Genomic DNA, 27,429 nt, shown 5'->3' with positions numbered 1-27,429 from the left:
ACTATATGTGGAGAGGGAATAATACTACCGAGCCAATGTCTCAATTGTAGGTAAAAGTCTCTGGAAGGGAGAGAAAATAATGACGGAAGCTGGGTATATGATAACAAGGAATCAGGGGCAGTTACGTCATCTAAGGTAAAGATTCCTCGGGCCTTCCAAGTGTCAAAAGATAGATTCAGAATCAAGGTAGCTAGGCCCTCAAGGGAAAAGTTAGCAGAGGGAAAGACAATGGCCCTGATTCAGACCCACTCGCAAGCGGCTGTCCGCTCGCAAGTGGGTCGATGTTGTGCTCTGCGCATGCGCACGACGGAGGGAGCTCCGTCGTGCGCATGCGCCAGACGCGACGAGCGAAGGACTTTCCTTCGCTCGTTGTGTCTGATCAAAGGGGGCGTGCTGTCGATGTTGATTGACAGCACGCCCCCTTTGGTGGGCGTGCCGGGGGCGTGCCTCCCTGACGGGGGCGTTCCCACGGGAACGCCTCCCGTCAGAAGCCGGCCCACTGACATCACTAGTGATGTCAGTGGGAGTGATTTTGGCTCTGATAGAGCCAAAATCACTCCGGGGCTTGCGGTTGAAAACCTCAACTGCAGGCTGCGGCTCGCAGTTTCGATGGTCGCGATGGTCACGACCATCGCGGCCATCAAACTGCACGCTCGTATAGGCTGTGGGTGGTGACCCACAGCTATACGAGCGTCCAGGAGGACGCTCCATAGTTATGGAGGCCGGCCCTCATTCAGAGCGTGCGCTCTGCTCAGAGCGTACGGCTCTGAATGAGGGCCAATGTCCGATGTTATTGTGGCTAGTTCAAGCCATGCTCTACGGGAGTTGAAAACAGACACTGACCTTCCCAAAGCCCTCACCGATACCGATGAAGCCATAGACAGTCTGTAAGAGGGAATGGGAAAATCATACTACACTCCAAGAGAGCCCACGATTTTGGATTCACCTGAGTAACCCATGCGTTAAGTTGGGAAATCATTGTAGCTAGTTGATAACATCGTAAATCTGGGTAAACTAATCCCCCCTCCGATTTTGGATAAGACAAAGTCTTCCTAGCTAATCTAGGTTTCTTGCCCTTCCATATATACTTAATAAATACTGTGTGAAACCTATTAAGAATTGTTTTGGGGACCAATATAGGGATTGTCCGAAATATAGAATTTTCGGTAGAATCGCCATTTTTATGGCCGATATGCGACCTAACCAGGATATATTTCGCAGCATCCAGTCAGTTGTTAATGATGTAACACTTCACAACAGGGGTAAATAATTAGCCGATATTAAATTATTAGTAGTGGGAGTTAAATGAATAACAAGATACTTGATACTATTCTCTTGCCAGGAATATGAATATTCTGATTTTAGAGATTGTATCATTGTCGGAGAGAAATGAATAGGCAAAGCTTCGGTTTTGGATCCGTTTAATTTATAATAAGATACTTTACAGTAGGTTTCTAGTATTGAATGCAAGTATGGTAGAGATATAGCAGGGTTCGTGAGGGTCACATCATCCGCAAACAAACTGATTTTATATGTCTGATTAAATAAAACTGGACCTTGAATAGATTGGTGAGATCGTAGAGTTTCCGCTAGAGGTTCAATCGCTAATGCGAACATTATTATTAAAGGACATCCCTGCCGTGTACCGTTAGTAATTGGAAATACTGATGACAAGATACTGTTAACAAAAATTCTGGCTGAAGGGTTGGAATATAATGCCGCTATCGATGAAAGTGCTAGACCCTTACAACCAAATTTGCGAAGAACAGCATGAAGATACCCCCAGTGTAACCTGTCAAGTACCTTCTCGGCGTCTAATGCTAACAACAAAAGGGCTGGTCTATTTCGGAGAAGGCATCCACTATATCGTTTCATATTGTCAGAAGACTGACGGCCTTGAACAAATCCAACCTGGATAATAATTTAGCATAGATTTTGACATCTGTATTAAGGAGCACAATTGGATGATAATTAGGTAGTAAGGCCAGATTTTTCCCTGGTTTAGGAAATGCTACGATCCTCGCCTCTAGCATTTCTTTTGGGAAAGATCTCACCCTGGAAGCCTCATTAAACAGCTGAACTAGAAGTGGAGATAAGGAATCTGTGAAATTTTTGTAACATGAATTGGTGTATTTTATTTATTACAGAGAATATTTGGCCATTCACATCAGTCCCTGCCCCAGGACAGCTTACAATCTATATTCCCTATCACATGCACACACACATACGCACTAGGGTTAATTTTGTAGGGAGCCAATTAACCTACCAGTATATTTTTGGAATGTGGGAGGAAACCGAAGCACCTGGAGGAAACCTGCGCAAACACAGTTAGAGCCGTGGTGGGAATCGAACCCACGACCTCAGTGCTGTGAGGCAGTAATGCTAACCATTACACCGTCTGTGCTGCCCCTTATCCACCAGGACCAGGGACCTTCTCCAATGGAAGGGTTTTAATAACAGATTCAATCTCTGGACCATGGTTGTTCAAGTGAGCGAAGCGTGTCGGGATCTAGCGAAGGCAGGTTAGGTTTGCTATATCAACCTTCGATGGTTGGTGGACCTCAGAATCTGCATGTAAATTGTACATGGTGGTATAGTACTCAGCAAAGGCATCAGCTATAGAGAAAGAATCCGAAATGTTCTTGCCTCGCTCGTTTACCTCTTAATTTTTTTGCAAGCATACGTCCTGCCCTGTCCCCCTGAACATAACATTTTTGCTTTAATCTGAATAGGGACTTCTGAAACTCTTTCAGTGCTAATGCATTCCTTTCCTCTTGGACTTTAAGGAGCTAACGATAAATTTTACTATTAGACGGGTCCGTCTTACGTTTAAATTCTAGGTCAGAGAGTCGAGATTCTATATCAGCCTGAAGTGACGCATCTGGCGCATACGCGCTGCGGCTTGAATGGCCGATCCCTTTACCGCTGCTTTTAAAGCACACCAGAATGTAAATAGGGATGTATCTTCTGGTTCATTAGTCTCCAAAAATAACGAGAGGTAGGTGGCTATAGTTTGTTTAGCGTCTAAATTTAGGAGAAGATGTTCACCCAACCGCCAGGGACCAGGAGGGATTCTGGAACGAGTAATATCCGAACATAGAGATAACGCTGCATGGTCGGACCAGGTGACTGGCAATACAGAGGTTCGAGTGATAAATTGAAGTGTCCATTTATCCGAGAGGGCCAAGTCAATACGCGAATAAGATTTATGGACTTGGGAATAGAAGGTGTAATCTTTTTCACCTGGCTGTTTGGCTCTCCATACATCATACAAATCGTATTCACATAAAACAGGCTTAAACAGGTGGGAGTGGTCTTGAGTGAGTTGCGATTTTAACAGATGATTTATCAAGAGAGGGATCGAGAACCATATTAAAATCTCCCAGAATCAAAATTGACCCTTTACTGCAAGATTGGAGAGTCGCACAGAATTTCCTAATAAAACTGGGTTGTTTGGTATTTGGGAAATATATTGAGGCAATTGTCACTTGTTTATCATCTAAAAGACCTATGAGTATTAAATATCTGCCTTCCTGGTCTGTTATCTGGTCTTGCATAACAAAGTTACAAGAATTAGAGAAAAGTATTGCGACCCCTGCTTTCTTAGAGGGTCCATTAGACATATAGCATTTAGGAAATTTGGAATCAGAAAACTGGGGAGGGGAAGAGATGAGGAAATGGGTCTACTGTAATGCAACGATATGAGCCTTAGTTTTGGCAAAATATTTGAGAGCCAATCTCCTCTTATTAGGGAAATTGAGACCCTTAGTATTCAGTGAGAGAACCTTAACCATTGGGTAAGAACAGTAACAGGACCATTGCACATATAAACATAATACAAAAAAATATATCGATCAGTGTACCGAAAAAAAAAATAAGAAAGAAAAATAAAAAATAGAAAAAAGGGATTATTAAACATATTATGTATGTATTCACTATCTATTAACAGGAAAAATAGTACCTAAAAGGAACTACAAAAGACCGCCACCAGTGGCGGCACATTGGGAGTATGTGGCGGAGGATATGAACCTCCATCATTCAAAATCAGCTATACCTAAGAATAAAAAAGTAGTACAAATTACAACGTAAGATAGTGTACAAACGTTGTCCCTATATTTCCTGGTCCCAGGAAAACTAAAGGGCTGTTATCAATCTGCGTATTAAAATTAATAGGGGGTTATGAGTCTCCATACGGCCAAAAAAGGAGCTACTCCGAAAGTAGTGGTATACTAGATAATACATTAAACCAGTAAGAGAAACCATAAAATAATTAACTATCCTCTGTAGTAGGAATGAGCGAATAACTATTTTAGGATCAAGTTTAAGGCACATTACAATTTACATTTCCACAGTTGTTGCGGGAGAAAAAACAATTAAATTCTAATAACAGTGGTTGAAGGCATTGGAAACAATACGCTAGAGGTTAGTATCCGTAACAATGATCGCAATCTACTACAGAGCATGCTCGCTCATGTGTATATTAAGTTACATAGAAACCCCTCCCCCTAAAAATATAACATGAATTTAGGACAACAGAATTGTAGTAAAAGGTGAACAGAGGCGAATATGAAAGTATATCATGTTGATGAGGCTGCCTGCTACCATTCCCTTTCGATCCGCAGATTGCCTGGTAACCTCAATGATATGTCCTGTATATTCCAGGATACTAACTGCTGTATACCCTCTTCGGGGGAAGAAATAACGTTAATGGAGCCATTTCTTCTTATCAGCAACTTGGTGGGAAATCCCCAACGAGAAGGAATATCCGCTTTCTGGAGGGCTCTGGTGACAGGTAGAAAGGATCTTCGGAGGGCCAAAGTAGCCGCAGAAAGGTCCCCGAATATTTGGAGGTCACCAAGATTCGGAGTAGAGAATTCTGATGGCCTAGTGGCACATAGTATAGATTCTTTGACATGGAAATAATTGAGACGTAGTAAGGTGACTCTAGAGGCTACAGGGGTAGCGGTACGCTCCTTGGGTAGGCGATGAATGCAATCCAGGAGGAAATCGATAATCGAGGTGGACGGAAGCAACTTCATAAATAACTCTGTTGCATACTTCTTCAGCTCCGCATTGGAGACTGATTCCGGAACACCGCGGATTTTAATATTATTGCGTCTGGACCTGTCTTTGAGGTCCCCCACCTTGCTCTTGAGTGAGACATGAGGAACATGAGGAACTTCTGCCTGAAGTTCCTCATGTTGGTTGATCAATTCGTTGTGCGATTAACCACTTCCTCTAATTTATTTTGTACATGATCAGTGCAAGTTCCCAAATCATCAACCGATCGTTGGCACGTTTGTAGAGCAGCTTTAAAGTCGGCAGTGATATCTGCTTTAAAAGATGCCAACAGCAGCTTTATGGATCCCATTGTAAGGGGGGCATCATCCGCCATATTGCTCTGTTGTGTCAGCAAAGGGGGAGAAAAGTCAAAAGGTGCACTGAGAGCAGACAGCTGTTTAGAGCTCCTATCTTGTGCTGGGCCTGTTTTAGACGGTTGAGACGGCTTAAAAGAAGCTTACCAGAGGAACTGCTGGGGGAGGTTTCTGAGGTTTAGGACCCATAATGATACAGGCAGTAATCCGATGGAAGAATAATGAGAGCTAGTGATAATCAGCAATATATATATCACAATCAATGCAGATTGCGGTGCATTTTGTAAATATCATATATCATATCATAACAGGAGCGATGGAGGTCATCAGTGTGTTTAACGCAGGAACATTTTCCAGATAGCAAGCTCCAGAGAGATAGTAATAATAGTAACAAAATAGAGGGCTTGTAGACTACTAATAGATAAGACCTCACACTGCACAGCACTTTATTTAGATATACCAGCAAAGTATTCCTGTAACAGCCCTTGTAACACTATAAAGGAAGTCCAGTTCCTACAAAGGCATATGAACTAGGGATGTGCAGGCTCGGATAGGTTCGAGTTTGCACGTGGTGTTCGGATTTTTCCCTCCAAAAAAACGGAACTCAGAAAGAGGCAAAACGTCATCTTGCACGGACGAACATCATCATTCCTGGACTTTTGTGGATGAGAGTTTTTGTATCTTTCAGGGCTGGTAACTGTTCAGTACACTGAGATCCTCAAAGAGTTAGTTTAGTTACCAACATGGATTAGTTACCAACATGCCTCTCTATTGACTGTACAAGATGCTTATAGACCAGAGGACTAAGGACCTTATTCAGAATCGGTCGCGAGCGCTGAGCGCTCGCAACCGACTCGATGTTGGTCCACAGGGCATGCGCACGACGGAGACGGCTCCGTCGTGCGCATGCGCGAGCCCCCACTAACGACGGATAACCCGTCGTTAGCGGGCTCGAAGCAGACGGAGCGAGCTGTCGATGTGGATTGACAGCTCGCTCCGTTTGCTGGGCGGGCAGGGGGCGTGCCCGTCCAAACGGAGGCGTTCCTTTCGGAACGCTTGCCGTTTTGTGGGCGTCCACACTGACATCAGTGATGTCAGTGGGGAGCTTCCTGCTCAAACAGTGCAGGAAGCTCCCTGGGGCTTAAGGTTGACGAGACAGCCTAACGACCGACATGGAGGCGACCGTTCAGGATGCAAGCGGCCGCCCTGTTTCAGAGCGACCGCTTGCATCCTACGACCGCCTCTGAATGAGGCCCTAAATGCCGCCGGTCTATATCCCGACAGTAAATTTAAGATAGCCGTCGAAATCCTGACGCCTATCTAAATCCCAATGTCGGAATGCCGAAGGACGCCAGCCCGAACGAGGTAATATTGGGGTGTTCTTAGTGCTAGCCGCAGGGAAGGGGGGGTTGGGTTTAGGGAAAGTAGCGGGGTTAGGTTTTGGGGGAGGGGGAAAGATTAGCGTTAGGTACCCCTAGGGGGGAGGGTTAGGTAGCAGGAAGGGTGAGTTAGGTTTAGTAGGTTTAGGCACCCTCGGGGGGGGACTTAGGGTTAGGCACCACCCCGGGAGTTTTAGGGTTAGGCACCCCTAAGGGAGGGTTAGGGGTAAGATGGGGGGGGGGTTATGTTACTTACAAGCCGGCGTCAGGATTTCATACCGGTCCCTACTGTACTACCAGCATGACAGCTATGTAAGTTGTTTTTATGTTCTTATCAATGTATTCATATGTTTCATACCTTCAGAATATGGAAAGCAGATGTAGAGTGCTGGGGGCTGCTACCTTATGCATGCTGTGTGCATCCATAGATGCATACCATCACCCTGTATAGATACATACCTTCACCCTGTATAGACGAATACCATCACCCTGTATAGATGCATGCCTTCAGCATGAATTATGTTATTTAACCATCAGATACGACCACGCCAGACTGGCCTTGATGCGACCAGTCAGAAATGCCCACTAGGCGGCTGCGGGAAGCTAATCTTCTTGGAGTGTTTCTGTGGGAATTTGTGCCCATTCATTCTGTCAGGCACTGATATTGGACAAGAAGACCTGGCTCACAATCTCCATTCCAGTTCATCCGACGCTTAGCATTGGTGATATGAGGCTGCAGCTGCTAGGCCATGGAAACCCCATTCCATTAAGCTCCCGCCGCACAGGTTTTGTACACTGGCAGATTGGGTCCTGCACACGCGTGCAATGCTGAATCAGCCCCACAATTAGTATAATGAAGGGGCTGTGATCAGTGCTGAAGGGCTGAGCTTTGTATCTCTGTACCCCTGTTGCTTCCTATTCTTTCCATCTCTCTCTCAGTTTCAGTGCTATTATGGGTCATTTATTTCCACCACCACCACAGCGTTTTTCGGCTGGGTCCCAACTTGTGTTTTAATAACACAAGTGCAAATGTCAGTGAAACTGTATGCTATTGGAAACACAGCTGACATGCGGTTGTTACCTTGTAATTTTACTCTTGTTCCGGGACGTTATGGGTGGCTATAACATTGACCTCATTCCGTTTAACTTGCTTTAAACACATTCAATGGAGAAGGTAACTTTCAGAAAACAGCAACACTGCCACAACATGAGTAGCCAAGGGGCCAATGGAACCAGTTGTTGTGCGTTGTACTAGTGGTAAAAACATTGATGTCGGTGGGTTTCTTTATCAAGGTACATTTTCTACCCTGTATCAATGAAACTAAATCATTTTACCTCTGGCATAGCCCCCTTCTTTTACCACTTTGTCTACAGTGCAGGGTACAGGAACTGCTGGTCGGTGTATACAGCAGCAGTTACGCAATCTTAATGACTTCATTAATTTCCACATGGAACATAGAAATAAATAAGTTACCAAACAAACTAAAGTTTGTCAGTTACATTTTTCTATTGTGAGGAAATTGAAATGTGATCAATGGCACAAAAGTTATAAAGAGCAAAAATAAAGACAATGATAACAAGTATTAAAGTAGTGCGTTGATAGGCTCAGGGGGAGATGCATCAAGCCTTCCAAAGAGGACCGGTGGAGAAGTTGCCTAAAGAAACCAAACAGCTTCTACCTATCATTTTATAGAATGTACTAGAGAAATGACAGCTAGAAGCCGATTGGTTGTAGTGGGAAACACATACACTTCTCCTCTTTAGAAGGTTTGATATAGCTCCCCCAAAGAGAGGTTACTGTACCTGCTCCTGCTTGCGCTACTGTCCTAATTGCAGCTACAATGCTTCCGACTGGCGGTGACGTGAATACCGGGCCAGCGATAACTCCAGTGAGCATTGCATGACCTACGTAGCCTGTAATATTGGAAACAATTGAAAGAAAATTGATTGAAAAAATAATAGGACATTTTTATGGGACTGACAATCCAATGAGCAAGCTTGCCAGTCCCTTGACAAGCATCTATGTTATTGTGTTGTCAGTCCCTTGACAAGCACCTATGTTATCACGTGGTCAGTGCCTTGACGAGTACCTATGTTATCACGTGGTCAGTCCCTTGACAAGTACCTATGTTATCACGTAGTCAGTCCCTCGACAAGCACCTATGTTATCACGTAGTCAGTCCCTTGACAAGCACCTATGTTATTGTGTGGTCAGTCCCTTGACAAGCATCTATGTTATTGTGTGGTCAGTCCCTTGACAAGCACCTATGTTATCGTGTTGTCAGTCCCTTGACAAGCACCTATGTTATCATGTGATCAGTCCTGTGATAGGTACCTATGTCATCGTGGTCAGTCCCATGACAAGCACCTACTGTATGTCAACGTGTGGTCAGTCCCTTGACAAGCACCTATGTTATCATGTGGTCAGTCCCTTGACAAGCACCTATGTTATCGTGTGGTCAGTCCTGTGATAGGCACCTATGTCATCGTGGTCAGTCCCAAGACAAGCACCTATGTTATCACGTGGTCAGTCCCTTGACAAGCACCTATGTTATCACGTGGTCAGTCCCTTGACAAGCACCTATGTTATCGCGTGGTCAGTCCCTTGACAAGCATCTATGTTATTGTGTGGTCAGTCCCTTGACAAGCACCTATGTTATCGTGTGGTCAGTCCTGTGTTAGGCACCTATGTCATCGTGGTCAGTCCCATGACAAGCACCTACTGTATGTCATCGTGTGGTCAGTCCCTTGTCAAGCACCTATGTTATCACGTGGTCAGTCCCTTGACAAGCACCTATGTTATCGCGTGGTCAGTCCCTCGACAAGCATCTATGTTATTGTGTGGTCAGTCCCTTGACAAGCACCTATGTTATCGAGTGGTCAGTCCCTTGACAAGCACCTATGTTATCGCGTGGTCAGTCCCTCGACAAGCATCTATGTTATTGTGTGGTCAGTCCCTTGACAAGCACCTATGTTATCGAGTGGTCAGTCCCTTGACAAGCACCTATGTTATCGTGGTCAGTCCTGTGATAGGCACCTATGTCCCATGGTCAGTCCCTTGACAAGCACCTATGTTATCACGTGGTCAGTCCCTTGACAAGCACCTATGTTATCACGTGGTCAGTCCCTTGATAAGCACCTATGTTATTGTGTGGTCAGTCCCTTGACAAGCACCTATGTTATCGTGTGGTCAGTCCCTTGACAAGCGCCTATGTTATCGTGTGGTCAGTCCTGTGAGAGGCACCTATGTCATCGTAGTCAATCCCATGACAAGCACCTACTGTATGTCATCGTGTGGTCAGTCCCTTGACAAGCACCTATGTCATCGTGTTGTCAGTCCCTTGACAAGCACCTAAGATATCTTGTGGTCAGTCCCTTGACAAGCACCTATGTTATCACATGGTCAGTCCCTTGACAACCGCCTATGTTATTGTGTGGTCAGTCCCTTGACAACCGCCTATGTTATTGTGTGGTCAGTCCCTTGACAAGCATCTATGCTATTGCGTGGTCAGACCTGTGAAAAGCACCTATGTTGTCGTGTGATCAGTCCCGTGATGAGTATCTATGTTATCGTGTGGTCAGTCTCATGACAAGCACCTATGTTATCACGTGGTCAGGGGACGGGCACACTGGCGGGCGAGCGGCGTCAGAAAAACTAGGGTGGGTAGTCCTAGGGGTTGTCCTCCACTGACACTGAGCGATGTCAGTCAGTGTAGCGGGTGGAGGCATTTAGCTTTCTCTATCAGCGCTGCGGCTGTAGCCACGCCTCTGCCTTTGATCTGCTCCTTCCAAATTAGTTAAAAAAAGCACCTATGTTATCTCGTGGTCAGTCCCGTGACAAGCACCTATGTTATCGTGTGGTCAGTCCCTTGACAAGCACCTATGTCATTGTGGTCAGTCCTGTGACAAGCACCTATGTCATCGTGGTCAGTCCTGTGACAAGCACCTATGTCATCGTGGTCAGTCCCTTGACAAGCACCTATGTCATCGTGTGATCAGTCCCTTGACAAGCACCTATGTCATTTTGTGGTCGGTCCTGTGACAAGCACCTATGTCATCGTGCGGTCAGTCCTGTGACAAGCATCTATGTTATTGTGGTCAGTCCTGTGACAAGCACCTATGTCATCGTGTGGTCAGTCCTGTGACAAGCACCTATGTCATCGTGTGGTCAGTCCTGTGACAAGCACCTATGTCATCGTGTGGTCAGTCCTGTGACAAGCACCTATGTCATTGTGGTCAGTCCCTTGACAAGCACCTATGTCATTGTGGTCTGTCCTGTGACAAGCACCTATGTTATTGTCTGGTCAGTCTTATGACAAGCACATTACCTGCATGTGCTGGCTCATGCCCTGAACCCCCTCCAGAAAGCAGTGCCACACGCCCCTTTATATGATCCAGATCTGCACGTAGTATGACACGGTGACCCTGCAATACACGTAGCCCTGGGGAGCAACATGCGATGCCATGCAGAACGTCATCAACACAGCCAGGGATAGAGTTCAGCAGCTTCTTACTGACCTAGGGAGAGAAAGTGACACAGAAGTCTACCCAGGACAGGAAAGGCAACAGTATGGCAGAGAGGGGGGCAGAGCAATGGATGGTAAGGGACTATATGAAGAAATAGATAAAAGGTCACATTACTATGGAGGTGATCTTTAGCAGGCGACATACTCAATACCAGAAAGTGAGAGATACAGAGATGGTCTATAAATAGAAATAATGGGAAGACATATCATGTTTATTAGTTACAAACCTCCATACTGTAGTCTTCTCTGGGCAGCACGAATGTATCCTAGGTGAATACACAAACAACAAAGTGTTATATAATATAATAACTTATTAAGACTTCATGAGGACACAGTGAGGCTGATTCTGAATTGGACACTGCAGTGCCCGTGTGTGCATCTTCTGATGATATTGCTTCTGTGACTTTATGCTAATACCGCTACAAGCCTTTCCCTGGTGTACATACGTGCGTCTGCATGTGCAAGGACTGAGACTCCCACTTTGAGTATCTATAGATGCTCATATAGCATCTGTATACGCCACCATCTGTGCACCAGCCCCATGCTAGGTGCAGATTCTCCGTCAGAGCACAGTGACAGCAGCACAAGATACACAGAGACAGAGGGGTGTCAGCACGGGAGACACAGAGACAGAGGGGTGTCAGCACGGGAGACACAGTGACAGAGGGGTGTCAGCACGGGAGACACAGTGACAGAGGGGTGTCAGCACGGGAGACACAGTGACAGAGGGGTGTCAGCACGGGAGACACAGTGACAGAGGGGTGTCAGCACGGGAGACACAGTGACAGAGGGGTGTCAGCACGGGAGACACAGTGACAGAGGGGTGTCAGCACGGGAGACACAGTGACAGAGGGGTGTCAGCACGGGAGACACAGTGACAGAGGGGTGTCAGCACGGGAGACACAGTGACAGAGGGGTGTCAGCACGGGAGACACAGTGACAGAGGGGTGTCAGCACGGGAGACACAGTGACAGAGGGGTGTCAGCACGGGAGACACAGTGACAGAGGGGTGTCAGCACGGGAGACACAGTGACAGAGGGGTGTCAGCACGGGAGACACAGTGACAGAGGGGTGTCAGCACGGGAGACACAGTGACAGAGGGGTGTCAGCACGGGAGACACAGTGACAGAGGGGTGTCAGCACAGGAGACACAGTGACAGAGGGGTGTCAGCACAGGAGACACAGTGACAGAGGGGTGTCAGCACAGGAGACACAGTGACAGAGGGGTGTCAGCACAGGAGACACAGTGACAGAGGGGTGTCAGCACAGGAGACACAGTGACAGAGGGGTGTCAGCACAGGAGACACAGTGACAGAGGGGTGTCAGCACAGGAGACACAGTGACAGAGGGGTGTCAGCACAGGAGACACAGTGACAGAGGGGTGTCAGCACAGGAGACACAGTGACAGAGGGGTGTCAGCACAGGAGACACAGTGACAGAGGGGTGTCAGCACAGGAGACACAGTGACAGAGGGGTGTCAGCACAGGAGACACAGTGACAGAGGGGTGTCAGCACAGGAGACACAGTGACAGAGGGGTGTCAGCACAGGAGACACAGTGACAGAGGGGTGTCAGCACAGGAGACACAGTGACAGAGGGGTGTCAGCACAGGAGACACAGTGACAGAGGGGTGTCAGCACAGGAGACACAGTGACAGAGGGGTGTCAGCACAGGAGACACAGTGACAGAGGGGTGTCAGCACAGGAGACACAGTGACAGAGGGGTGTCAGCACAGGAGACACAGTGACAGAGGGGTGTCAGCACAGGAGACACAGTGACAGAGGGGTGTCAGCACAGGAGACACAGTGACAGAGGGGTGTCAGCACAGGAGACACAGTGACAGAGGGGTGTCAGCACAGGAGACACAGTGACAGAGGGGTGTCAGCACAGGAGACACAGTGACAGAGGGGTGTCAGCACAGGAGACACAGTGACAGAGGGGTGTCAGCACAGGAGACACAGTGACAGAGGGGTGTCAGCACAGGAGACACAGTGACAGAGGGGTGTCAGCACAGGAGACACAGAGGGGTGTCAGCACAGGAGACACAGTGACAGACGGATGTCAGCACAGGATATACAGTGACAGAGGGGTGTCAGCACAGGATACATAGTGACAGAGGGATCTCGGCAAAGAACGCACAGTGACAGGAAGGTCTCAACAAAGAATGTACAGTGGAAAAGAGATCTCAGCACAGGAGGCACAGTGACAGTAAGGATCTCGGCCCGAACAGAGGGATGTCACCACAGGAGGCACAATGACAGAGGAATGTCAGCACGGGTTGCACAGTGACAGGGATCTCAGCGCAGGATGGAGGGTGACAGAGGGATCTCTGGACAAGAGGCACAGCGACAGGAGGGTCTCAGCGCAGGAGGCACGGTGACAGGAGGGTCTTAGCGCAAGAGCCATGGCGACAGGAGGGTCTCTGTGCAGGAGGCAAGGCAACAGGAGGGTCTTGGTGCAGGAGGCACAGCGGCAGGAGTGACGCAGCACAGGAGGCACAGCGACAGAAGGGAGGAGGCACAATGACAAAAGGAGTGTCTCAACACAAGAATCACAGCCATAGGTAGCTTTAAATAAAGGTTGTGCAGTGGCAGAGACAGATGTAGCACATGATACAGAAGAGGTGCTTAACACAGGACACAGGAACAGCACAAAGCCCTTAGCACAGAAAGCACATTGTCTGGAAACTGAGAGCACAGGAGGCACAGTAACATAGGATGTACAATGATTGACAGAGTAGGTACACACCCATTGAGCAGTAATAAAGAATACTTATAGAATACTGTCATTAGGTACTCACATGTAACACAAGGGATGTCTATTAAGCAGCGGCGACTGTGGAACTTTACACTTCGTTCAAAGTATAAAAATTGCCAAGTGTTGTGTAACTGACCATGGTGCATTCTGGGTACTTTACAAACTGGCAATCAATTACAGCATTTATAAAGCAGGAAACATGGACATTAACAGTTTTGGTTATGTTGGGTACGTGCAAAGTTTGTAGCATAGTTAATGGTGTGAATAGGATTATGGTTATTCCTAGAAATGATAGCTTAGTAGTGACTGGATACAAAGTAGAGAGACCTGGAAAACAACTGCATTACTTCATCTGCATTTCTGAGTCACCTTTGGTGCTTGGAATAATTATTAATCTATGTCATGGATTTGCAATTAATATCACACTTCATACACGGTTAATGAACCCCTTTCTGCCAATTCACACATCTGGAAGTCACATTATTTATTTACACTGCTTCATCAGTAGTAACTTTTCAGTTTTTAACTGTACTCTTATTTTTTTGTACAGCAGATAGCTTACTAAATATATTTTTATTTTATGGACATTCAAAGGATATTTTATTTTATTATTTTTTTTTATGAATCATCACTTAGCTTCACAGAATTCAACCCATGAGACACATATCTTATTTTGTCAATTGACCTGTAACATTTATATATGTATTCTATTGGAAATTTGCTCTATGTTTTGAGCTCCGAAAATACAAAGTATTTGTGTACGTTTGTGTTTAATTTTTAAATTTAGATTTTTTTTAACTGAACACTTATTGGTATGTATTCATTCCTTATTTATATGGTGCCAAAGATTCCACATAGTACCTGACATATGCAACATACAGTACATGAGAACAGTAAGTTTAGTAACAGGTACAGCATGCTAACCTGTCTGGTAGACTAGAACATCATTACAGCTGCAAAGTCATAGGTTGTTTATGTGTGATCAAATTCCGTATTGACTAAAGCCGCGTGCACACTAGCCGATATTTTGAACGATTCAGCGATATCGATATCGTTCAAAATATCGGCCAGTGTGTATGCTAAAAACAACCAGCGATGCGCGCTCCTGATGGTCGTTTACGATATCCCCAGTCGGCTGTACAACTAGCCCAATCTGGGGTTATCGTGAGCGATGCCAGCCAACCCGCCATCGTCCACCGCTGGTCAGCATTGGCAATACACTTGCCAATGCTGGCACCCCGTTGGGCCCGCCGATGACGATATTGCCGCATACACACATCATGTAGTGTGTATGCGGCATTACCCCTTTGTTGCTCTCTTTTCGGTCAGTGATCCTATGTTGCTGACCATGTCTGCCCTGCCTGCTTACCACTTCCCAGCCTAAAGCCCAGTGCTGTACATGTTAACCCCTCTATTGAAGTCTCTACTCTTATCCTGTAGTATAGGTCCTGTGTAATCTCCTACCGCTGTGTTATTTCCTGTGCTGGGCTCCCTGTTCCCTTCTTTAGTCTATTATCTTCCCTTATGCTTTAACTCCTGTGGACTGGTAATGCTTTATGCATGACCCTTAAAATTAGCTCTCTGCTTTATCACTACCTAGAAACATTGAGCAACAATCTCTTTTACTAACTGTATATAATACCACCAGTTTTACCTCTACTAAGATGTGCTCATCCGGAGGAAAATTGTCAGATATATTGTGCATTTACCATAATTCTACAAACAATGTACATCAACCCTGACCCCTTTCGGGGTGAATTTCCTTCAGAAAGTATAAAAGGTTTCTGCTGTTATTAGTGAGGGGTAAGATCTAGCACCAGTGCCAGACTAGCAACAAGGAGGATGGGGAGGTTGCCCAAGGGCCTTTCTACACACAAGAGGGCCCCCAACACATTGCTATATGCTCAATATTGGACTGGCCCATCGGGGGAGGAGTGGGGGATAATGAGTTCAGGCTGCAACAAAATGACACTGCATCAGGCAACACTGTCAATGCTGGCAGGAGAAGCCAAGTGGGAGGGGCAAGGAGGAGGAACAAAAAAGTATGGTATGGCTGCGGTGTAGTAGATTCTCCGTTAAAGATCCTGTTGCAGCCTGCAGGTTCCAAAATTTGTGATCTCAGGGAGGTGAATGTGAACTGGAGGCACTACATTGTAGCATACTGTGAACTGGGGGCACTGTGGCATGATGTGAACTGGAGGCACTACAGTACATTTACACATTATATTGGTGAGGTTACATAAAACTATATCATTTTGACAAGTTTTTTATCCAGAGGCACCATAAACGTCAGTTGCCCTGGGGCCACCACAAGTCTTATGGTGGGTACACACTATACAGATATATCTGCAGATGATGGTTGTTCATACACACTGACCAACCATAATCTGTGTCTGCCCGCAGGTCCCGTCGACCAGGGGGCGTGTCCTGGTAGGTGGGGGCATGTCCCACCCCCCTCCTCGCTGCTGCTGCTGTGTGTGTACAGGCGGTCGGCACACCTGCCGATGGACATATGTCTGCAGACATATCTGTCCATCGGCTGTGCAGCACAGCCAATGCGATATGTCAGTGAACGCTGGCGTTCACCTACATATCGCGGGTACACACTGCCGTATTGGCAACAGATACATTGGCCGATCAATTGATCGGCCAATGTATCTGTCAGTGTGTACAAAGCTTTAATCTGGCTTTGCATAGAGCTAAAGGATCAGACCAATTTCTGTATGTTTGACATATACCTGGAGGGGGAGACAGGTACAGGTTCACAGTAAATGATATAAATCAAGACAGTTTTGGTCTGATCCTCTAGTGCAGGCCTGGCCAATCAGTGGCTCTCCAGCTGTTGTGAAACTACAAGTCCCAGCATGCTTTACCAGCTGATCAGTGCAAAGGCATGCTGGGACTTGTAGTTTCACAACAGCTGAAGAGCTACAGGTTGGCCAGGCCTGGTGCTAGACCTTATCCCATTGCTACCTGCATTACGGGCTGAACACCTTATAGCTACTTAATGTGAGACAAGATATTACTGGCACTGCAGATTACTTTGAAAGTGTGAAAATAACCAATTTCCCTTTCACGTGTTGTAAGGGAAAAGACCGTATAAAAACTCATTCATTCAAACGTTTGCGCTTAAGTGTTATGAGCCCTACCCATCTGCGATGGATTGCTGCGTTCCCGCGATGCTGCAACCTGGCATCACGGGATTGCAGAAATCCAACACGTTGGATTTTGCCGATCGCGATCAAAAAATGATCGCGATCGTCAAATCGCCGACATTTAACATGGCAAATGTCTGCGATCCGTCGACGGATCGCAGAACATCGATGGTGGACGATCGGAAGTTTCCGGTGGTCGATCGGAAATTTCCGATTGCATCCCAACGATCCGTCGCAGATGTATGGCCACCTTAAGGCAGAAAACCAGAAGAAATTTCAAAAGGCTTTAGGTCATCTTGTAAGTCAAAGAAAGAAAACAAAACAGACTAATCCATAGCATTTTCACATTCAATTAGGTCCGTCAAAATCTTGCACTGCGAGATATGAGGGCAGGGAAACCCAGTTTGTTTTTGCTGGCATTCCATAGAGGTGCAAGCACAAAACAAGGAAGGTTTTCCTACCATAATAAATAGAAATGTCCACAGCTGTCAGCTGCACTTCAAACATAGGCCCTCATTCAGACCCACTCGCGAGGGGCTGTCGTGAGGGAGCTCCGTCGTGCGCATGCGAGAGACGCGCCGAGCGAAGGACTTTCCTTCGCTCGGAGTGTCTCATCAAAGGGGGCGTGCTGTCGATGTTGACTGACAGCACACCCCCTTTGGTGGGCGTGCCGGGGGCGTGCCTGCCAGACAGAGGCGTTCCCAAGGGAACGCCTACCGTCTGAAGCCGGCCCCACTGACATCACTAGTGATGTCAGTGGGAGTGATTTTGGCTCTGATAGAGCCAAAATCACTCCTGGCCTTGCGGTTGAAAACCTCAACCGCAGGCTGTTGCTCGCAGTGGCGATGGTCGCGATGGTCAAGACCATCGCGACCATCATCCTGCACGCTCGTATATGCTGTGGGTGGTGACCCACAGCTATACGAGCGTCCAGGAGGACGCTCCATATTAATGGAGGTGGGCCCCGATTCAGAGCGAGCGCTCTGGTCAGAGCGTCCGGCTCTGAATCAGGGCCATAGCTCTGACAGACCTTCACGGAATGACTAGATCTCCTTCAGCTAATGTAACTGGTATATTTATTACATGGGAAACAGAACATCCTGGGCCTTATTCAGAGTTCGACGTAAACATGATTTGCTACTTTTTTCGGCTGTAACATGCATTTGTTTTTTTTTAGTGCACGTGTGTCTTTAATACAGAATATTTTTTCAGTCATAAATGTGACTTGCAACCGTATATATAGGGAGCTGTGAGGGGGCTGGAATAGGTGTGGGTGTGTAGTAGCAAATCATGACTAAAATGGCCACCAAATATTGCTAAAACCCTGGTGCAAGTTGCACACTGATAATGATGATGGACACAGCCTGCTTCTTATTGCACGATTACATCTCAAGCACACCCATTTATGTGAACACATTAAAACTGCTGCAACACTGTTTAAAAAGTCAAAATACGAAGCACTAGAAACACTTGTTTTACCCAAATAAAGTATTATGCACACGCTGTTGGGAAAGGTGAAAGCTCCCCACATTCCTAAAACTGGGTACACGCTATAATTAAAGGTTCATTCTAGCACCCTGCGCCTGTCACAGCCTGTACAGTTCCTCTTTCCTGCATGGGGTGTCGCTCTCTGCTCTGGTGCTTCTAGCATGCACAGGTCTGTATCTCAGCAGTTTGTTGCGTCAGCTGAGTGTGCTAGATGCACTAGAGAATAGAGCAACACCCCAGGCAGGAAAGAGGAACTGCACGGGTTGTGACAGGTGCAGGGTGCTAGAATGAAGACTATATTTGATCTATCGACCAATATATTGTTTCAACGTGGATCAGAACAACAAATTGTACACATCGTATAGCATGTATGCCCAATCCCTCATCGCATCGTCCCATCTACTGTGCTGCATGTCAGATGGGACAATGCAGTAAACGATATGGTGCACATTATGTAGTGCTGTGGTGTCAAACTTGGGCCCTCCAGCTGCAAAATGAAACTACACATCCCAGCATGCAGTGCCAGTTTTGATATTAGGGCATGCTGAAACTGTGGCAGGGCATGCTGGGATATGTAGTCCCACAAAAGCTGAAGGGCCAGAGTTTGACACCACTGGTGTAGTGTGTACAATCACCACAAGATATACTGGTCCAATCCTTCCTATGAAGACATCACTTCAACGGCCAGTGACCTACACGATGATTGCATAGTGTGTACAGGGGAAACGATTAATTGGGTACAATCCTCCGATATGATATATCATGGCGTTGTTTGGAAGATTGCATAGTGTGTACCCTCTATATCACAGGTTCTCAAACTCGGTCCTCAGGACCCCAAACAGTGCATGTTTTTCAGGTCTCCTCACAGAATCATAAATGAAAAAATTACCTCCACGTGTGGATCTCTAAAAAGTGTCAGTGAGTAATGAATACACCTGTGCACCTGCTGGGTGACCTGGAAAAAGTGACGTGTGTGGGGTCCTGAGGACAGGGTTTGAGAATCACTACTCTATATTGTGTGTTCTGAGATTTAGTGAAATTGAAACCCCCGTCATATAATGTATACCCAGCTTAAGTGTTGTAATTGAAAATAATAATAAAAAAATATATATTTGTTTAGCTATTCTGATGTTACAAACCATTTGTCCCCAACCCGCGGCTCCCATTTCAGTACTTATTATCTGCACTGTACGGCCACTTAGTGAAATGGTCATGGCACAGTAAAGTCCAACCTCCAGTCGTATTCCTGGGATCCAGTCAAGATGCCCGCGGACGGGATGCCAAACATGGAGATACCGACGTTGGCATCCCGAAGGTAAGTATGCGGGTTAGGCTTAGGGACCTGCCGGGGTGGGTTAGGCACCGACTGGGGAGGGTTATGGTTAGGCTGCGGAGAAGGGGGGAGGGTAGGGTTAGGCACCACCGGGGGAGGGTTAGGGGGGCTACTTACCACCCCTTGTCAGGGTCTTCAACAACGGGATGCCGCTGTTGGTTTTCTGACCGCCAGCATTCCGTCCGCCGGTAAAACATACCGATTCCATATTCCTGGCACATCTGACTACATACGATACATTCAAGGGGAGAGAACCACAGCTCCAAACTTGCCTATGCAACTAAGTCATCACAAGTATGTAAATTTTATTTCCAGACAACTCTGTATAAGGCCCCATGTATCCACCAGCTCTGTGTAAGGCCCATATGTATCCGCCAGCTCTGTATAAGGCCCCATGTATCCACCAGCTCTGTGTAAGGCCCCATATGTATCCGCCAGCTCTGTATAAGGCCCCATATGTATCCGCCAGCTCTGTATAAGGCCCCATATGTATCCGCCAGCTCTGTATAAGGTCCCATGTATCCACCAGCTCTGTGTAAGGCTCCATGTATCCGCCAGCTCTGTATAAGGCCCCATGTATCCGCCAGCTCTGTATAAGGCCCCATGTATCCGCCAGCTCTGTATAAGGCCCCATGTATCCGCCAGCTCTGTATAAGGCCCATGTATCCGCCAGCTCTGTATAAGGCCCCATGTATCCGCCAACTCTGTATATGCTCATTGCCAGAAAAAAGCATGAAAGTAATACGGGGAAAGAAGAGGAACCTATTGGTTGTAATGACCCCATGCCCACATCAGCATGCATAGTAGTACCCATTACTCCCTGCCCTGTGCGCATTGTACAATACAAATTACATACTATTCCTAATATACCTTTATGTATAGCAGCTACTACATCCAAGAAGCCGGTGATTGCACCTTGTAGCTTATGTTACAGGCTGCACAGTCACTGAGCCCTTCCAGCTACATATTGTGTGGCTTTATGCAGTGACTGAGCACACCAGGCCGGGAGGTTGCCGTAAAACTACAACTCCCAGCAGACCCTCTCTAGGCCCGCTGCAGTCTCTCTGACACTCTTCCTCCCGTACGCCGCAGTACTCAGTCTGTGCTGCCGCTCTTCCAGACGCTGTGTACCCTCTCTCCGGATGCCCTCTTCTCTATGGTGTCTGAAGAGCCGCTCTGCCCACACTCGCTTGTCTGCCCTTTCCGGTTCCGCTTGTGCGCGGCCTCTGTCCTATCGCTGCTTGTTTTCGCGCCTGTCGCTCTCTCTGAGTCGCAGCGACAGGAGCTCACCGGCCAGTACCAGTATGTCCTGCAACTACGTGGTCACCGCGCAGAAGCCCACAGCGGTCAATGCCTGCGTGACAGGTCAGTGTGCCCGGCGCTGTACAATGATGCCAGCACCGAGAGGGCAGCTCATAGCGGACAGTGCTGTCAATGTCTCCTGCCTGTGCCTAACCAACGTGCCCCCAGCCTGTGCTTATCGACGTTCACCCAGCCTGTGCCTAACCGACGTGCCCCCAGCCTGTGCCTAACCAACCTTCCCCCAGCCTGTGCCCGACCGACGTGCCCCCAGCCTGTGCCCGACCGACGTGCCCCCAGCCTGTGCCCGACCGACGTGCCCCCAGCCTGTGCTTATCGACGTTCACCCAGCCTGTGCCTAACTGACGTTCCCCCGGCCTGTGCCCCCAACCAACGTTCCCCCTGGCCTGTGCCCCCAACCAACGTTCCCCCTGGCCTGTGCCCCCAACCAACGTTCCCCCTGGCCTGTGCCCCCAACCAACGTTCCCCCTGGCCTGTGCCCCCAACCAACGTTCCCCCTGGCCTGTGCCCCCAACCAACGTTCCCCCTGGCCTGTGCCCCCAACCAGCGTACCTACGGCCTCTGTCTAACCAGCGTACTCACGGCCTCTGTCTAAATAGCATGCTCCTGGCCTGTGTCTAACCATTGTACCCCCAGCCCATGTTTAATCAACGTGTTCCCTGTCTGTATCTAACCAGCGTGCCCTCAACCTGACACGGCTAGTAAAAGCACAGCCCTTTTAAATATTGGGCATAAACACGATGTCGTAAATAAACCGCTATGTCTCCCCCATTGTGTCCATGTGCAGGGGAATCGCAGGCATTACAACTAGTTCTATACATGCTACTGTAATTAAGGCATTAAGAGTATAAATAATTATTTGTGAGTAGTCCAGTACTACTGTAGAATGTTGACATAAACACCGGCAAATGCAAAATTAGACTAAAATGGTTATGAATTTAACATTATATCATTTAGCACTATAAATGTTATTAAAATATCAATATACTTATCACATATTGATCCAGTTAGGAGCTAATTACTTGCACCTGTGAGTAAGCGTGGCTGTGTGCTGCACTTGTGGTCAGTGTCTGCGTAACAGGTCAGTGTGCCCTGCGCTGTACAATGATGCAGCACCCTGAGAGGGCAGCTCATAGCGGACAGTGCCTAACCAACGTGCCCCCGGGCCTGTATCTAACCAACATGTCCCCGGCTTGTATCTAACCAATGTGCCACCAACATGACACGGCTAGTAAAAGCACTGCTCTTTTAAATATTGGGCATAAACACGAACAGAAGTGTCAGGTTTTAAAACGCCTTTGTCTCCCCATTGTGTCCACGTGCAGGGGAATCGCAGGCATTACAACTAGTTCTATGAATTTATTTATACCCCTTTTCTACCTAAATTCCGGGTCTGACCTGGAGTTGGAACAAAGGCCCTCATTCAGACCCACTCGCGAGCGGCTGTCCGCTCGCAAGTGGGTCGATGGTCTGCACTGCGCATGACGGAGGGAGCTCCGTCGTGCGCATGCGCGAGACGCGCCGAGCGAAGGACTTTCCTTCGCTCGGAGTGTCTCATCAAAGGGGGCGTGCTGTCGATGTTGACTGACAGCACGCCCCCTTTGGTGGGTGTGCCGGGGGCGTGCCTGCTAGACGGAGGCGTTCCCAAGGGAACGCCTACCATCTGAAGCCGGCCCCACTGACATCACTAGTGATGTGTGGAGTGATTTTGGCTCTGATGGAGCTAAAATCACTCCTGGCCTTGCGGTTGAAAACCTCAACCGCAGGCTGTTGCTCGCAGTGGCGATGGTCAAGACCATCGCGACCATCATCCTGCATGCTCGTATATGCTGTGGGTGGTGACCCACAGCTATACGAACGTCCAGGAGGACGCTCCATATTAATGGAGGTGGGCCCTGATTCAGAGTGAGCGCTCTGGTCAGAGCGTCCGGCTCTGAATCAGGGCCAAAGTTCCTATCCGGATCAGATCCGGAATTTTGCCGGCGCCGACTCGCGATATTCCCGAGTCAGCGCCGCTCACACCGCAGTCGGGTCTGCATAGACCCGGCTTTTGCGAAGTGAAAGTGGTCGCTTGGAGATGACGTCATCTCCAAGCGCCACTGAAGCCGGACCAATCGGCCGGCTAGCAGCGCACTCCAGGTCATCGTGACCCGGAGTGCGCTGTTCTCTTAGCAGGGTTTCACGGGCTATGCCCGTGTTAAACCCTGCTAGTTACCAGGGTTGGATTGCCGGGTCACCCGACCCGGTGATCCAACTCTCTCCCCTTTTACACCAGGGAGCTGCCCGGGTTAACCCTTCAAGAACCCGGGTTTTAGCTCCGGTGTAAAAGGGGTATTATTAACAGGTTCTTATATAGCGCAGCAAATTCCGTTGCGCTTTAAAATTTGAATCAACATACTGGGTTGTAACAGACATACATACATACATACATAAAAGACATACATAATTGTAAGAGGGCCCTGCTCGCAAGCTTACAAATCTATAGGGTGCAAGCTTACAATCTATAGGGATCTATGAATGGTAATATAATTAAAGCTGAGTATAAATAATTATTTGTGAGTAGTCCAGTACTACTGTAGAATGTTGACATAAACACCGGCAAATATAAGAGTAGACTGAAATTGTTAAATGGTTATGAATTTAACATTATATCATTTAGCACTATAAATTCTATTAAAATATCAATATACTTATCACATATTGACCCAATAAGGAGTTAATTACTTGCACCTGTGAGTAAGTGTGGCTGTGCGCCGCTCTTACGCTACCTTCGGGCTCGCACATTTTTGTTTGTAATCCTATAGTGCTGTGAGCAAAATGTGCGAGACCGGTGTGAGATTGGGTTGCGAGGGGGGCAAATTGTCGTGCCATTGCTGGCGTTTCTATGCCGTTGCAGTTGCAAATCATCCCCTTCCCACCTAATTGGAATGAGCCCACAATAAAGTGGCCCATACACCTACGCGATCAGCATCCGATCCGCTTCACATCGGATTACCCTGCAGTCACCATTTTTTTCTCTTAGCACAGGATCTGCCGTAAGATCGATCCTGTGGCTCACACGCTCATTAGGGAATAGGGACAAACAGTCATTGAAATTACTTGAATTACCACACGATGGATCGCATGAACCAAAAAAATGGCATGATCTGCACACGATAAGATGGATCATATGTGCTGCACATATGATCATAAGATCCAATTGAAGGACCCACGGGAGCGCGCATCGGCTAAAAAAATGCACGATTTCTACAAGACTGAAAGTACGGCGATGCTGAATCTGATATTCACATAGGAACAAACAGATCTAGTGTAACTAGGTGCTGGTAGTGCACTGTACATAATACCCTACTCCTTATCAGCATTCAAGGATAAATCCACTATAGTGAGCTAGTGGAATATCCACATCATAAAAGTAATAAGGCAGGACTGAGGAAAATAAAGTATTAGCCCAGCTGTTGTGTTTGTACAAATAAATCGTGTCCATTTGTGCATTTGGAAACGTGCTTTTTTATTTTGGTGAATGTAGGTAACAAGACTATAAAGCAGTGGTGGGTTCCCTGATACACTTCAAGGGGCACATCTGCATCAATCTGATCTTCAAAAGGTCTCCACATTGCCCTTCATTTCTGAATAATGTAATAAATTACACCTGTGACGTCATACCAGCAGGAATTTTAATGCAAGATATACAAGTTTCTACTTCAGGGTCCATAGGGTATCCACAGGATACCTTGGGGTATAGGTGTGACGTCAGTCGCAGGGCACCAAAGAGTTAAGCTTTCAGCCTCCCAGGATGCACTAGGTCCCCCTCCTATACCCCGCCCCCGGGCCAAGGCACCTCAGTTTAGTTTGGTGCCCGGCCGGAGTCGGGTGCACCTGTTGGAGTGGGGGCTAGAAGAGCCCCTGAAGCTTTTTCTTCATGCAGCTGTGGCTGCACATCTGGATGAACAGCATGGACAGTCAGTCCTGACGTCCATGCTGTCTTCCCTACACCCCGCCGGTACCAGAACGCCGGTACTGATCCGGGGATGCTGGTGGGCGTCTGGGGTCACAGCTAGCGGTGACCCCAGATGCTCCGGACCATGGCCGGATTCAAGGGGGACAGAGGTAAGCAGCGGGGTCCCGCGGTGGGTCCCCGCTGATCACATGGTCCTAAGTCCCCAGGCAGGGGGCTCCCTGGGGACTGGCTGCAGCGTGGAGCCAGGCGACCAACCTGCGCTTCCACTACCACCTGGGACAGCGGACCGCAGCAGAGCGGTAGCGCTGCGGCGTCCCAGGGGTTAAATGCATGCCAGGGGAGCGCGCCTTCCCTGTCTCACAGCCGGCGCCTCCCCCGCTGCACACAGCCCTCTCTGCACTGTGCTGACTGGTCCTGTGTCAGCGCTCCTCCCCCAGGCCAGCTTCTCTCTGCTCCTCGGCGGCCATCTTCTCTGCAACGCATGGTGAACGCTGCTGGAAGTCTGGAAGGAAGCATCGTGGTCTGGGTCCCCCCGCATACCTCTCCTCCGCTGTGGCTCAGGTCTGTGTATGCAGCGCTGTGTCCTACCAGGCCCTGTGTCTGTGTAGTTGAGTGATCAGCGCTGTTAGTGCAGGAATTGTTATTTCTCTGCATTGTATGTGACTGTGCTAGCGCTGCCTGTAACTATTCTTCTCTAAACTGTCAGCTTTATTACTGTCCCTGTTCTTTCTGCTAAAGCCCTTGCGGTGCGGTGCTGCAGGGTGGTCTCTCGCCTATTTAATACTTAATTGGTGAGAGAGGTCACATACGTGGTGCCATCATGTCTGAAAGTGATTTTCCCCTCCGGCTACAGTGTACCACGTGCAAAGTACCGTTAGCGGAGGGGGAGGGTAGCGCGGAGGGCCTTTGCCGGCAGTGTTGTCCATGGCGCGGCCTATTACGGTTACAGCACCGGTACAGGAGCCGCCCTGGGCTTGTTTCGCTCAGGCGTTAACAGCTTTAGTGGGCCAGTTAGCTCCGCAGCCCGCGTTTACTCCGATGGGTTTGTCCCAGCAGTCTGTGGTGTCGTCACCCATGCAGGGGTTCCCACGACAATTGGTGGTACCACACAGTCTCCCTATTTCCCCGCTCCCGGGTTCTCAGGAGCCAGCGTGGGTTAACTCCCTGACGAGTTCTTTACAGCACTTGTCGGATGTGTTGCAAGGGGAGTCTGTGATGCGGCCTCATAAAAGGCCGGTGGCGTCTCTGTCCGCTCCTTATGAGGATGACGAAGGGACGTCTGATGATGGGGAGATTCTGGATCCTTACGATCAGGAACCTTTCCATACTAAGGACGCTGATGCTAAGTCCAAAGTATATATTCCTGGACTTATTCGGGCGGTCCGCACAGCCTTGGTGATTGAGGACGAAGTTCCCCCAGCGGCTAAATCTAAGTATGCCTTTTTCAAAGATGTGAAGGGCGATGCCACAGTCTTTCCTCTTTCGGGTCAGTTGGTGGACCATTTAGAGGAGGCGTGGAAACAACCTGGCAAAAGATACCAGCCGCAGAGACGCCTGGCGGTGGCTTATCCGTTCGCGGATAATTATTTTGCTAAGTGTGAATCCCCTCCACAGGTGGATTCTCACGTGACCCGTCTTGTCCGTAGTGCCACATTGCCGATGCCATCCATGTCCTCCCTTAAGGATGCTACGGACCGCAAGGTAGAAATCTGCCTGAAGTCCGCTTATTCCCTTGCAGGGGGGGCAGCACGGCCGGCTATGGCCATTTGCTGGGTTGCCAGAGCGATGGAGCGCTGGGCGGATTCATTAGAGGCTTCTTTTGAATCCGACTGTCCGGCCGAACAAGCGGAGTTGATTGGCAATCTCCGTGATTCGGCCACCTACATCAACGAGGCGGCTCTAGACATTAGTACTCTGGTGTCTAGAATTTCTTCAGCAGCGGTAGCTGCTCGTCGCACCTTGTGGCTGCGATCCTGGAAGGCGGACGCAGATCCAAGAAAGGTCTGGAAGCGTTGCCGTTTACCGGAGAAGTTCTCTTCGGTCCGGATCTGGATAAGATTGTGGCCACGCTGGCGGCAGCCAAATCTGCTTGTCTCCCGTCGGCCGCTGCTCCTTCTGGTTCTGGACCATCGTCCTTTC

General features: G+C 48.1%; 2 protein-coding genes across 2 annotated transcripts in view; one reads left to right on the top strand and one right to left on the bottom strand.

Moving 5' to 3' along the window:
• Positions 1-21,284, bottom strand: part of TKFC (triokinase and FMN cyclase) — a 42,837-nt gene extending 21,553 nt beyond the window's left edge. Inside the window, exons 1-4 of the mRNA XM_088454511.1 lie at positions 20,883-21,284; positions 11,508-11,546; positions 11,083-11,272; positions 8,558-8,668 (exon numbers count right to left, since the gene is read on the bottom strand). Of these exons, the coding sequence (XP_088310637.1) occupies positions 8,558-8,668; positions 11,083-11,272; positions 11,508-11,513 (307 nt within the window). The 5' untranslated portion in view covers positions 11,514-11,546; positions 20,883-21,284. The remainder of the gene's footprint in view (positions 1-8,557; positions 8,669-11,082; positions 11,273-11,507; positions 11,547-20,882) is intronic.
• DDB1 (damage specific DNA binding protein 1) overlaps positions 21,145-27,429 on the top strand; it is a 53,813-nt gene continuing 47,528 nt past the window's right edge. Inside the window, exon 1 of the mRNA XM_088454512.1 lies at positions 21,145-21,377. Within this exon, the coding sequence (XP_088310638.1) occupies positions 21,155-21,377 (223 nt within the window). The 5' untranslated portion in view covers positions 21,145-21,154. The remainder of the gene's footprint in view (positions 21,378-27,429) is intronic.

The sequence above is a fragment of the Taudactylus pleione genome, unplaced genomic scaffold (assembly GCF_031769625.1).
Source record: "Taudactylus pleione unplaced genomic scaffold, aTauple2 ptg000619l, whole genome shotgun sequence".
NCBI lineage: Eukaryota > Metazoa > Chordata > Amphibia > Anura > Myobatrachidae > Taudactylus > Taudactylus pleione.
Note: the sequence above shows the minus strand (reverse complement) of the source record. Positions and strands in the feature narration are given on the sequence as shown.